Source organism: Anabas testudineus, chromosome 15, assembly GCF_900324465.2.
Source record: "Anabas testudineus chromosome 15, fAnaTes1.2, whole genome shotgun sequence".
NCBI classification, from domain to species: Eukaryota; Metazoa; Chordata; class Actinopteri; order Anabantiformes; family Anabantidae; genus Anabas; species Anabas testudineus.
The window spans coordinates 13,059,326-13,073,403 of record NC_046624.1 but is presented as its reverse complement, the minus strand read 5'-3'; the positions used below and the strand labels follow the sequence as shown (position 1 = coordinate 13,073,403).

The window sequence follows — 14,078 nt, the reverse complement described above, 5'->3', positions numbered from 1 at the left end:
CGGACCATGACTTTTTCCATATCTTCGCAATTCATACTTTGGATCACGAGCATAACATTTACATTTTTTTTCCCTTTTTACCTCTAAAGTAATATTGGCTATTTCAGTTGATTACTTACAAGTCAAACTCTGAAGCTAAAATGTACAAACATTTGGTTGTGTGTTGTCAGTAAAATCAGTTTTTACAGATCAAGACACAAAGAAAACACAGAAACCCCTGTTAGCAGTGGTGAAAAGTATGTAAGTACTGATATTTTTACGTTGATAATTTTCACTTTCTGCTATAATTCCACTTCACTACATTTCAAATACAGTTTCACTCCCATAAACGTATATTATAGTTATTGGTTAATTTTTAAAACTGGATAAGCAAAGCAAAACACACAATAATCACAGATCCATGGGGTGAAATTCACAAACTATAATGCATAAATAGTACTTTTACTTTTGTACTTGAGTAATATTCTGAAGGCAGGACTTGACTTGACTTGTAACAGAGTATTTCTAAACGGTGGTATTGCTATTTGATTCTATTAGTCTATTCTATTAGTCTGTTAGTGTCTGATAAATATAAACTAAGAATCCCTTCAGTTTGATCCTTTACTGTGCGAGCATGGATGCAACACACTCGACATGAACTGGATTTGCATTATTTCTCCACTAGATGTCACCCACTGACCACACAATGTAATCTGAGGTACTTCCAGTATATTTAACTGTGTCGGGACACACTTCATATTTAACACCAGCGACAACCAGCTGAACTATAAAAGCAGTTTGATACACGATTAGTATCATTGATAAATGAAACTATGTATTTTACTTGTAGGCCTATCTCTGCATTAACTTTGGCATTAAGATTATACATGTGGATGTAAATGAAAAGAAAATCGTGAGGACGCAAAACTAAAAATGTTGATGATATTGCACAGATATGTTTTATTAGATTAAGTTTGCTCTAACTTCAATTAAAATATCTAGGGTACAGCCTGATGTGTACTGATGTTGGGCTACTTCTCCAAGCTCTCAGAGGTGGACTTCACTAGGCTCTGTAAGTGGGTATTAATATGTGATGTCAGGATATTTAGTTAAATGCACAGAAAACACACACTGAATGCACATTTGATAGTGTGATGCTCAGGAGGATGGATGGAGCCAGGATGTGGCATGTGTGCATGACGTCATTTCTCCATGTACTGTGCGCCATTTTGGAAGAAAAAAAAAATCACGGATAATTTCCGTGGTCTTGACAGATCTGGAGCCGAGTCTTCACACTGATTGTGGATGCTATCTACTTTCCGGAGCAAGCCGTATTGGTTGATTAGCTATTGGAAGCTGTGTACAGTAATAGCTGCTAAATGAAGCAATGGCGGGTAAGCTACTTTTGAAGGGAGGAAAAGGATCCACCTCACTTGGTGTGTGTGAGATGGCCTGAATCTGCAAGTTAGCTAGCCAACGTTAGCGCTGGCAAGCTAGGTTGCTAGTTGTCAAACTGTGTCACTGTCAGGTCATTTTACCGCCGGACGAAACGCGAATCCGATTCCAACTAACTGTGTGTTCCTTCTACAGGGGTTGCAGGAGGAAATGATTTTCAGTGGTGTTTCTCTCAAGTGAAAGGAGCGATAGATGAAGATGTTGCGGAAGGTATGTAGCTAACGTTAGCTTGATGGCTAAGCTAAAACGGTGGGACGCTAGCTAGAGGGTGGTCTGATGATGCTGTGTGGGCTTCACTGGAGATGCACGATAGCTAGGTAGTTGTACAAGTTTTAATTCAACACAAGCGATGTCATTTGTGAAAGTGTGTTTCTTGTTCAATTGTACAAACGCCCTTTATTCTGTAAACAACTGCATGTCGCTAGCTAAGTGTGTGCTAGGTGGTGGCTAAGCTATTAAAGGGGAGCGACCGTGTCCATGACGTCAATGTGCTGCGTCCATAAATTGTCGAGTGACATCATGCTTGTTTTCATTCATTCATACGTGATTGTGTGTACGTGTGTGGTATCCTGTTTGGTTGATGGTGTGCAAGATACTGTAACTAGGTAAAATATCATTTGTACCAGTAGCATGATCCTATCTATGATCAGGACCATCACTGTGAAAGCTGAGCTGTTCTCAATCAGTCTCTTTTCTGTCCATTTTCAGCTGACATAATCTCAACAGTTGAGTTCAACTATTCTGGAGAATTGCTTGCAACTGGAGATAAAGGAGGCAGAGTAGTGATATTTCAACATGAACAAGAGGTAGTGTCATATGTAATGACAGATCAATAACATCACAACAAGCGCGATGTCAGATGTTATGTGCTGACTTGTGTATTTAACTTATTTTGCAATTTTCCTTTTCAGTCTAAGAATCGTCCACACCTGCGTGGGGAGTACAATGTCTATAGCACTTTTCAGAGTCACGAGCCAGAATTTGACTATTTGAAAAGTTTAGAAATCGAGGAAAAAATAAATAAAATAAGATGGCTACCCCAACAAAATGCTGCTCACTTTCTACTTTCAACAAACGGTAAGAGTCAGCTAATTTCAAATTTACTGATGCATTTACATTGGAAGACTTGTTTTGTTTCCTGTCACATAATTGTTCTTCTGCTATAAAGATTATCTTCAATTGTTACACGTTTAACTCTTTTTATCAGATAAAACTATCAAATTGTGGAAAATAAGTGAAAGAGATAAACGAGCAGAGGGTTACAACCTTAAAGATGAAGATGGACGACTCAGAGACCCCTTTAGAATCACCTCTTTACGGGTATGTTTAAGTAAACCTGTCTTATTTTTGAAAATTACTTTGTGGATTTTATCAGATCTTACCTAAAGTTGCATGTTGTTTTTATTTCAGGTACCAGTACTGATGCCAATGGATCTCATGGTAGAAGCAAGCCCACGGAGGATCTTTGCAAATGCGCACACCTATCACATTAATTCCATTTCTGTAAATAGTGATCATGAAACATACCTCTCTGCAGATGACCTAAGAATAAATCTATGGCACTTGGAAATCACAGACAGAAGTTTTAGTATCCTTTTTTCATCTAAAAGTATATATTACACATTTCTATATCCTAGCAGTCTTTGCATTGCATTATAACAAAGCATAAGGCTTGAAGTTCCTTAATAGTGTGTTCCCAGATATTGTAGACATCAAGCCCGCCAACATGGAGGAATTGACAGAAGTAATCACAGCTGCTGAGTGCCATCCACACCAATGCAACGTATTTGTGTACAGCAGTAGCAAAGGCACCATCCGCCTGTGTGACATGCGAGCAGCAGCACTCTGTGATAGGCACTCAAAGTGTAAGTACTTCTACTACAGAGTTGTGAAGGTTAGCCACTTAATTAGTGGAAAATAAACTGACTGGTTATTTTATATAAAAGCAGATTTGGTTCAGGTTGATATTTATGGTTCCCTGCTTTATATATGCGTAGATATAAACATGTACAGTTAAATCTAGTGAATTGTGATCTTAAATAATTTTTTGACATGTTGCAGATTTTATATGGTTGTTTAATCTTTCCATAAGACTGATTATTCACAAATTTTCTAAAAAATGTGTTGTATCACTTGCTAAAGTAGCAAAGATTTTATGTGGTGTTAAACGTTTTGCAAGTCCATGATGTGAAAGATTTTAGAAATAGTAAGAGTAAGACATTGTTTTTGTTTCTTCATTTAAAGTCTTTGAAGAGCCTGAAGATCCAAGCAGCCGATCTTTTTTCTCTGAGATCATCTCCTCTATTTCGGACGTGAAGTTCAGTCACAGCGGACGCTATATGATGACACGTGACTACCTCTCCGTCAAAGTTTGGGACCTCAACATGGAGAATAGGCCAGTGGAGACGTATCAGGTGCATAAACATACCTATTCTATCTAGTGTAACTGATCCAAACTGAGAGGAAAATAAGGTCTACAGTGTACAGTTAAAGGTTCACAAGTGACAGCATGAATCAAGCCTGATTTTAGCTTACGTCTACCCCCTTACAGACCCCTGTAAAATGTTAAATGTATTTTTCAAATATATTTAAATACATTTTTTTTATATAATTAAGAAATCATAAAAAAATACAGAAGAGACTGCAGTATGCCGCTACTAGTGAGGTTACTATTTTCAGTAGTATCCTTGTAAGTGTTTGGCAGGTCACACGGTCAGAGGGAAGTTATGTCGAGTGGGAGATTTTTGGGTTTTGCTTTGATTGATGTAAAAACATGAGATGTTAGAGCAATACTCAGGCCAAGTTATGTAGATGCAGATGAAGATATTATGTTCTTGTGAATATTTAAGTTCTATGTTTTTGTTTTTCTCCAGGTCCATGAATACCTTCGCAGTAAACTCTGCTCCTTGTATGAAAATGACTGCATCTTTGACAAGTTCGAGTGCTGTTGGAATGGTAGTGACAGGTAAGTGTCCTTGTTTTTCCACAGGGCAGCATTTCATGTGCTATTACTTTTGTTTTCCTGGATACTTAACTTATTGATTACTGGTTACTGGTAGTTTTGGTTTGATGGCCAATCAGTGCATTTTTTTTTTTTTTCCTTCCTCTGTCAGTGCCATCATGACTGGCTCCTACAACAACTTCTTCCGAATGTTTGACCGCAATACCAGGCGGGATATCACACTGGAGGCATCCCGGGAAAGCAGCAAACCACGGGCTACACTCAAACCGCGCAAAGTGTCCACTGGTGGCAAGAGGAAGAAGGATGAGATCAGCGTGGACAGCCTGGACTTCAACAAGAAGATCCTCCACACTGCCTGGCACCCCAAAGATAATGTGATAGCTGTGGCAGCCACCAACAACTTGTACATTTTCCAGGACAAACTCAACTAGACGATTTGGGGCTCCAGAGGATAGGGCTTTTACCGTACCTGTGTAGTTAAGCCTACTACTTGTCTATCTGTATAAGAAGAAACAGCCTCGTTGTCCTCCTGGTGAAGAATTTGAAAGCACGTGTCTACTTTTTTTTGCCACAGGAGGTTGATCCATAGGCCTGTTTTATTTTGAGTCTGAGCTTAGGTTGTTTTTGCCTTTGGCACCAGGGCAATCAACATGCCCCCCTGACCCAGAAAGCCCGATTCGGGTCTAATTGACTGAATGGCACTCTCTAGAGGTCAAACTCTTGAACGTTGGTGTTTGTGTTGACATTTTAAGCCTTCATTTCATGATTTAACGACAGAACTCGGAAGCCCTTAAATGACGTCTTGTCAAAGTTGTAACATCATTTCAAAGATTTTGGGCCCTCTGAAGCACGGATTAATGGCCAATAAGCCTAACTGTAACATTCCCCCTATTGGCCATGTATTCAGGCCAAACTACTGTTGGAAGAGGCCATGAATTTGGAAAGTGGACTTGTTTCTTTTCTTCCCTCCCTCCTCTTACTTTACCCCAGTCAATACAGTGACATAATTTCACTGACTGTATCTACTCAAGTACACCTTGTCATCCACATAATAAAAGAAACTAAAACTACAGATGTGTTTTTAAATTTAGAAGTATGTATTAAAACATGTTTATTGCTTTGCATGTTTTTATGTTGTAGAGAGGTGGAAAAACGTCCAGTCACACCACTGTCTTTTGAGCAGATTTCAAGCAAACTTATGGAAATACTATTTGGGGCTACCAGTTTCAGAACCACTGTTAGAGACAACCAATTACGTGTTTGTGTCAAGGGATTTAATTTTTATATTATTTTTGACCATGTTTTAGGATGCAGGCTGGAAACTACATGGCACAAGATGGGGCCCAGGACAAAGGGAATTTGCAGCCTTAATACCTACTTCTATCAGTGACAGCTACAAGTTATGTCCCCAAACGTTTTACAAACCTCATGTGCATTATTTGTAAATCCTATTTTATAGAGTTATGTCCTCATATACTGCTGCTATATGTGGCTGTCTATGAAAACACATCAAGGAGGAAGATTGCACACCATGCAGTTTGTGATAAGAGTGCCTCCGGATAATGTAATAAGATTCAGACAGGCCTCATACATGTGCCCTTATTCATTTGTTAGGGATGTCACCCAAATTTGAGACGCGTATTGCAAATGTGGATCTTATCTCCATAGTTGTGAATGCAGAAATGACGGATGACTACACAATACATGTACTGATGACATTAAAACAAACACATAATAATGCATTGTCTTTGTCCATTGATTCCTAACATGGTGGCAATGTATTCACTTGTTTATTATTTTGACCAAAGTTCAATAAAATTTTAATTGTGTTCATCTGCATATGTCTTTCTCTTTGATAACGACACAGTCCCATGCTTCTACATATGAATTGGTTTGGAAATCTATCAGAGCCACACATGTGTTTTCAACTTTTATTTTGTGTAGGATGAATAAGATGGTCCTCATATGTGCTTAGTAAGCCAACACTTGATTTTCTTATAATCACAATGTGCAACTGCAAAAATAGAGTAATTGGCAATGGACACAATCTCTTAAACACTAAGCTAATCACCTCTTGGACAAAAAATATATATATAAAAATTACAAGTCACAATAATTTCCTTTATCCACAAATTCCAAAAAGAAAAAGGCAATGACATACAATATATAGTTCCCTAGTGTGCAGATTTAAGGAGCAGTAAGCAGCAAAACAGTCTTCTCCAGGAGGGACAACAGCAAGGAGCATGGGATTAGTCACTGTTGTGCTCACTGAGTGTAGCCCATGGAACAGCAATGACAGATCCTTAACTCTCCATGCTGATGTGGGTGATGTGAGGCATTCATTAAACTGGACTGCGTCACATGGCTGTATCTTCCTTAATCTTAAAAAGATCCCATTAAGGTATGCCGAGATGGTCAGCGCTGATGAGGCTTTGCAACACACGACCATCCTACTTAGTAGGTGTTGTGGGTCGTTATGCGCTTCCCAATGTATATTCTGAAAGGAGAGTCAAACATCACAGATGTAGTTTTTGTTATACTGTTCCCTTCGGTTTTGCATATGTTGGAGATTCATACATATAATGTTTATTACACAACACAAAATTACTGTAACTTAAAGTGTTGTCCCATCACACATCATAAAATCAAAACACATGGCTAGAATCTATTGCTATCAATCTTACTGATCTTTTCATGAGACTGCCAGTAGACAACTATTAAATTATTTATGTTGTGCTGGTGCACAATTAAAGGTCGGCTTGCATCACTACTCTTTCTAATGAGTAGAAAAAAAACTGATACATCTTTAAGTCTGATGATTTGAAAAAATATAAAATTCACTTTCCACTTATACTTCAAATTATCAAATTATAGCAAGATGCATCAAATGCATTGAGTCAAAAATGTAAACAATTCTAATTCAATCTTTATGCTATGACCACTTAAGTGTTTCTGACTTAATATAACTTTGCTAGTTAGACATTCAATGTGGTTGCTTACCCCAGGCCAATGGCAAGAATGTGAGAAATGATTAACGAGGGAAGGAAAAGCTTCAGAAAATCAGCAGAGAGAACGCCTCCCTTCTTCATGACGCTGGTGTTTCTAATGCTGAGCGAGGTCGAGCGCTTAGGGTACTTCAGCAGGAACTCCCTACAGAGAAGCACATTAATTTTTCATTGTTGTGAATACATTAAAGTCAATGAGTGCCAGCTTAATGTCATACTAACACAGACATTATCACAGCATCAATAATAACATACTAAGATTAGCACAATAGAACTAATTTCCTATTCCTGTTACTTCTATCCCTGTAACCCCTTCCACTTTTCACTTAACATGTAACAGCACATTTAATCTTAAAGCTTGGAATAACCATGTAAAATAAAATAACTCCACCAAAACAAGTAAAGGTTACCAAATTAGTAGAGGCTACGCACTTTGGTGGATTGTTCTCAGGTCGACTAGACCAGTCCCAGATCCAGTCAGCATTTTTCTTCATCAGATTCTCTACTTCCCTTCTTCTTTCTTGGAAGTCTTCATCTGACTACAAACACCAATCGTAGATAATTAGGTGCTTTTTAAACCACATCCATCATGAACTTGGCAGCATTATGCTGTACACAATCACATCAGTATATTATTGAAACACTTTTTACATTTCAGTTCTAACAAATACCTGTGAGCTGTTTCCTTCCGAGCCTCTCCACAAAAGAAGGGGGGTCTGTGCTCTGAGTGGGCTGTTATTAAGAAGACAACAATAGACAGAGGAACTCTGGTCACTTAAAACACAATTTGAGGACATCGCTTTTTGAAATCTTTATTACAACACATAAAGAGAGCTGCTTCCCCTTTTGCCAACAAACCTGTTGCATTGAGAGCTTCCTCTGGAGCTGCTCCGGCCTGACTCGTGCTGTGCATCTAGCAGCATTTTCTCCAGGTCACCCTCCTGACAGGAAGTGGGGATTTGCTCCTGGCTGCCATGATGACTATTACTTTGAGAGCCAGTACCACTGAAATGCAGTTCAACCCAGGAACCTTAAATAAAAACACACACAGTGTTTTATACATGAAACCTTAAGGAGATCCAGTACAGCGTCACACAGGATCGAGCTAAACAACAATAAGCAATCAATAAACCGACTGGGACTGGCCTAGGCTTGAAGGTATTTTGATGATGCAACGTTGAAAATAAGCCTCGTTACTTAAATGTCCTCTTACAAAGATGTGTCGTCTCACAGATAAAACAATAAAACAATTTAATGACGTTAAACTTGCTTGATACGTTTGTGTAATTTAGACTTTACATGTGATTTAACATGTGGTGTTCGTGTTTTCTTCACTGTAGGCTAACGCTAGCTTAAACACTCATGTGCTTGAAATTGCTTTTGCCGTTTCTACTTTAACTTACCTTGCAAACTCTCGTCAGATGAAATGTCCTTCTGGGTCGACATTGCCCTGGTGTAATCGTGCAGTTTTGGAGGCCCAAATGTAAGCGAAATGGTGTCGAAATGTCTGTGAGCAGCTGTAGCTTAGGTCCAATAACAATAACAGTGACGCAATGGTTTGTTTATCTCGAACCTGATTGGCTGTGAAAGGAGGCCACGCAAGGCACGTAGACGGAGCTGCTGCTGCCACGCAAACCAACACGCATGAGCGAACCCGGACATGCCTCTCTAACAACCTCAATAAACACGATTCCCAAGTCTCCTATTATTTACTTTTTTAGCATAGGAGTGTATTTATGACACAAACAACCATTGTGCACATGTTTATTTGACCTTATGTATTACAACAGTTCCACTCACCTGTCCACAGATGGCAGTCATAGCTCATTAGTAGCTGTTGATTGGCCCCAAACATACAGTCAGCGTCCAGCATACCGGGTTATGTCAGTTCATAAATAAAATGCATTAATGACATTACTTTTGAAAGCTTCCTTGCTATATTTTTTTTATTGCCTTTGCACACTGCTCTATATCCTGTAACAGCACTGCAGGGATTAGCCAGCTAATCAATACATAGTAAATTAATTAGTAACTACTGACAATCAAATAGTAGTTTTAGTTATTTTTCTAACGAGAGTTTCTTATTCCAGCTTCTAAAATGTCACAATTGATTGCTTTCTTAATCACAGTAAATTGAATATTTTTGAGTCTCAGGTTGTTGGTGCAACAAAACACGACATTTAAAGATGTTGCATTGGGTTGTTTGGAATTATAACAAATTAACAGCAAATTAATCAATACTGAAACTAATTATTATTGATTAAGTTTATTGAATAATTGTGTCTGAAGGCGAAACTCTACGCATATAATTTATTTACTGTGTGTCTGCTACCATGGAGATGAGTATAACTAATTATTCTTGCCAAATTACATTATTTCTACAGTGAGGGGAGTGTGATCTCCTTACTGGCACTACTAGATTTACATGTTTACATGAACATACAAAGATAAATTACTGAGCTAACTAGTAGAAAGCGCCGCACTAGGGTTTAGGTTTCTTATTTTTATATTCTGTAAGCTTTTAGTTTTAAACAGCAAAACATTTTACTGTGTAGTTGTTGTAAACACAGTACATGTTGAATCTTTTGTCACAGAGACTAAATGTAGTAAAAAAAAAAAAAAAAATTGAGAATCATAGATCGTGTGAAGGAAAAACATACTGGTTTCATTTTGATTTCTGTTCACAGTGGAGAAAATATGCCATTTGCCACCCACACTGTACATGGAAATACCTAGGAATTAAAGTATGAGCTTGACAGATACATAATTTAGACCAGACATACAACATTAACAAATCTAATCATATTCTGAGAGGCAGTAATCACCTTAAAATGTTTCACTATTCAAATGTCATACATCTACGGTACTGGAACAACTATAGGAAAATGACATCCAAAAGAGTAGCCAACAGAAATATAATATGTTAGGAACTGCATGTTCTGCTATATTATAAAACCAAGCATGTGTATTGCAATAACAAACCATCTTGAAGATATTATGTTCGCCCCTGTTATGTGTAGTACAACAAACAATTTGATAAAACATCACTGATGTTGATTCAATCAACAATGCAAACATCTATGGTGCTCAATAACAGTCGAATAAACATTTATGAAAAGCAATAAGCATAAGCAATAAATAATACATCACAGATAATATCTCAAACAACATTATATTCTGAGGGTATAAGTTGTTTAGATTTCATGTAGTGCTGTCAGAATTTATGATGGAGGCAATACTGCCAGTAATTTTGTTAAATGTGAATGCTACGGTCCACGCCACATCCTAACTCTGATTACAAAAACACTCTCACCAGATGGCATATGTTGGTACATTTTCCACATCCCCTACCTAATCCAGCTTTCCCTTCACTTCCATGTGTGCCACATGGCTTTAACTAAGAGCTTTGTTTAGAGTTTAACACAGAATCTGTTGAATGATATACAGTTATTATATTACAAAAGCAGGAAAAACTTAGTTTGCCCCAGATGTAAGCTCACAGGCAACTGGCTTAGCAGATACCACAGACTTTACGCTATGTTTAAACTGTAGCCATTGTGAAGAACAGCACTGATGAGATATGTACTGTAATATTTATTAAATGCATGCCCACATCTTGTCCGCTCCATTGGTTCCATGAAGATAACAGCCATGTATCATTCCTAAGCAATTAGTTTCATCTGCTCATAGAGGGTCCCATGCGCCATATTGAACTGTAAGGTGTATATGACAAAAAAAAAGCATGACATGAACAAAATATAATAAATATTGCATACATATACATACAACACATTTTTTGAAGTTAAAGCTGGTTGCTTTACTTTGTGTTATCTATGATTAGATATTCCTATAGTAGATGTTTAACTTCCGGCTGCCATTTTTAAAGCGACCTGGTAACCTGGCGACCATTTCAAGCTAACAAGTGTTAGCTTACAAGTGTTAGCTTGAAAGTCATAATCAGCTCGTAAAACATATATTTGCAACAAGGAATAAAGAGCTCTTTCAGGAATATGAAAATGTGTGAACACCGGTAAGTGTTTCAAAATCTTTGTTTTCCTAATTTGCTTGAACGATATTATTTCTTTGTAGCTGGTAATAGTCTATATGTAAACATCTCAAGTTTAAAAGCAACATAACTTAGCGTTAAGTAGCTAGCTAGCTAAGCTAACATCACGCACAGAAAGCTGCGTTGAGGCATAGAGGCAAGTAACAGGGGTTGATAATAAATTAAATAAGTAGTTTAATAATTTTTATACAGAACGCTATACATCCATTGTCAGTTAGCGTTACTTTCAAAGTAGAAGTAATTCAAGTATTATTGATCCTGTATAGCTAACACCTTTTAGCTAACGTTAGCTAAGTAAAAATAATGTTAGGCTACTGCCACACTCATTCAAATATTGTCAAGAAAATGTAAAAAAAAAAAAAAAGCATCGAAGTACAAAAAAAGGACTTGCAGTTTAAAATGTCTCATTTCAGAATGATCTGAATCAACACTATTAGATTAGATTGGTGCTAAATGTTGCAGCTGCTAATACTTGGCTTATCTTGTGGATTTTCTACAGGACTGAGTAATATCTTAGTTTATCTTAACCTATGAATTGTATATAATGTTCCATGAAAAATACTTTGTTATTTTTTTATTGTTCATAGTTTATATTTTCAATCGGACTCAAAGGTTGAATAAATGGGATAAATGTAATGTTAGAAGAGTAAATAGTATATAATACAGTAAATAATAGTGTACTTGCCTCTGAATTGTAGTGGAAGAGAAAAAGTAAAGGTAGCAGAAAATGAATGAACCAATTACTCTGCATCACTGTCACAAACCAACAATAATGTCATCAGCCTTCCAAACAGTATACCTCATTTTAGTTAGCTTCTTGGCTAGTTTTGCTATTTCTATCAACATCTTAAACCGTGCCTACATATAATATCAAAAACAAAATATCAAAAACCTTTTATTAAAGTGATGAATTATCATTTCAGGCCTTTGATCTACCTGATTTCGGATGTTTGAGAAATCAATAGCTGTCCATAAACCAAATAGCCAAGCGTGGAGTCATCTGCTGGCCTCTAGAGGTAACTACTACAAACACACATCACATCACATAAGCTAAGATGAGATAAACGTTATCCATCCCAGAATGGAAATTCAGGTAGTCTTGTAGATAAAGATAGTAAAAGTAGTTGTAATCATCTGCTGTTGGCTAAGGTGTTGTAGAGCCTGATGACTGAGGGGATGAAGAATCCCCTGCATCTTTCAGTCTGCAGTGAGCTGAGTCGTCAACTGCGGATACTTCTCTGGTCCATCAGGATGTTGTATAGGGGATGTTTGGTGTACTGCAGAATGGTTTCTATTTTTTTCTATATGCAATGCTTCACCACAGCCTCTTGTGAGCCCAACCTCATTCCAGTCACTGTGCAGGCTATGTCTACTGAAGCATAGAATTTGTAGTCATACAAGCGTAAAAGAGCTGGATGCATCTCCTATTTTGATAGAACTATATTTACAGCCAATATTCTTTCCAAGCACTACTTGGTCAGCAGTAATAGGCCAATCCAATACTTAAACGCTTTATCGCAAAAAAAATTATTCTTAATTGTCTCTCAAGGTGAAGGTATTGCCATAACATTGGTAACATAACATTCACCATACATCAATTTCAGAGTGTGGTTTATTTGACCTCAGATTAGCTTAATAACAGATTGGCAGATTGGAATTGTTGAGTCTAAACAGCCATTGGTGGAACATCTACACACCAAATTAATTGCATGTAGTAAATTCACATTTTTACTTAAAATAATCAAATATTGTAACTCATGTTTTCAGTCTCCTTCTATAGCAGTGGATTTACCTTGTTGGCTGAGCCTATGACAAAATGCTGACACCCTTACAGTAGATGACAAGGGTGTAAAGGAGAAGTGGTGAGGCCATAAAGACGTCATAGCTGATTGTGTAGTACAGCTTGTTCTATTTGTATGTAGGTTGTTAGCATATTAAAAGATGAATGGCTGTCCACACCAGCTGGCTGACGAAGACAGACAAAGGCCAATAATAGTAAGCTTGATCAGGAGTTGGTGTTTACTCTGTGAGTGTGTATGTGTAGTTGACATTATCCAGGAGCGGGATGTGGGTCGGATGGGGGTGTTACGCAGAAGCCTGTGCACGAGGAGGAGAGTAGACCTGACTGGAAATGGATACAATCGATGACACAGACATAACACGATGGCTAAGGAAGAATGATTGTGTTCGGAGCAGATAATTTGACAGAGCTTAATTTTGTATCAGTAAGGATTCCCTGCAGAGCACTGAAAGCATTGTTAGAGTTAGAGCTTGAAGTTTCACAGAGGAAAGAGTATCTCTCCTCTGGTGATAATGAGAAAGGAGAATTTTAGTTACAACCACTTTTTTATTGAATGTCATTTATTGTGGGTAATGCAAATATGTTTGGACAATTCATAACTGTTTAGTCCTTAACCTTTTTACCTTATTCCCACCTCTCTCTTTTATGTTTTATGTATATACTTACAGTATGAATGAATAGACTATATTGGCTCAATGAACTTCTGTTATTAATAATTTAGATATATTTAGTAAATTCCACATCATCTCTGTGTTATGACTTTCCTAATTCCCAAGAGGGTCCTAATTCCCCTGGAGTATTCTTCCAAAA

The 14,078-nt window shown here is 37.5% G+C and overlaps 2 protein-coding genes across 2 annotated transcripts; one reads left to right on the top strand and one right to left on the bottom strand.

Moving 5' to 3' along the window:
• The first annotated feature begins 1,214 nt into the window (after positions 1 to 1,214).
• On the top strand, positions 1,215 to 6,225 carry ppp2r2d (protein phosphatase 2, regulatory subunit B, delta). The gene is made up of 10 exons (XM_026355412.1): positions 1,215 to 1,373; positions 1,570 to 1,644; positions 2,143 to 2,240; positions 2,346 to 2,511; positions 2,642 to 2,754; positions 2,845 to 3,022; positions 3,135 to 3,299; positions 3,679 to 3,848; positions 4,308 to 4,399; positions 4,548 to 6,225. The coding sequence occupies exons 1-10, from the start codon at positions 1,367 to 1,369 to the stop codon at positions 4,825 to 4,827; spliced, it is 1,344 nt and encodes a 447-aa protein (XP_026211197.1). The 5' UTR covers positions 1,215 to 1,366; the 3' UTR covers positions 4,828 to 6,225.
• Positions 6,226 to 6,313: 88 nt separating this feature from the next.
• On the bottom strand, positions 6,314 to 8,957 carry bnip4 (BCL2 interacting protein 4). Its single transcript, XM_026355413.1, has 6 exons — positions 8,805 to 8,957; positions 8,260 to 8,431; positions 8,073 to 8,133; positions 7,834 to 7,940; positions 7,397 to 7,546; positions 6,314 to 6,893 (listed from the first exon to the last, which is right to left on the bottom strand). Exons 1-6 carry the CDS (start codon positions 8,845 to 8,847, stop codon positions 6,851 to 6,853), a joined length of 576 nt encoding a protein of 191 aa, XP_026211198.1. The 5' UTR covers positions 8,848 to 8,957; the 3' UTR covers positions 6,314 to 6,850.
• Between the last annotated feature and the right edge of the window lie 5,121 nt (positions 8,958 to 14,078).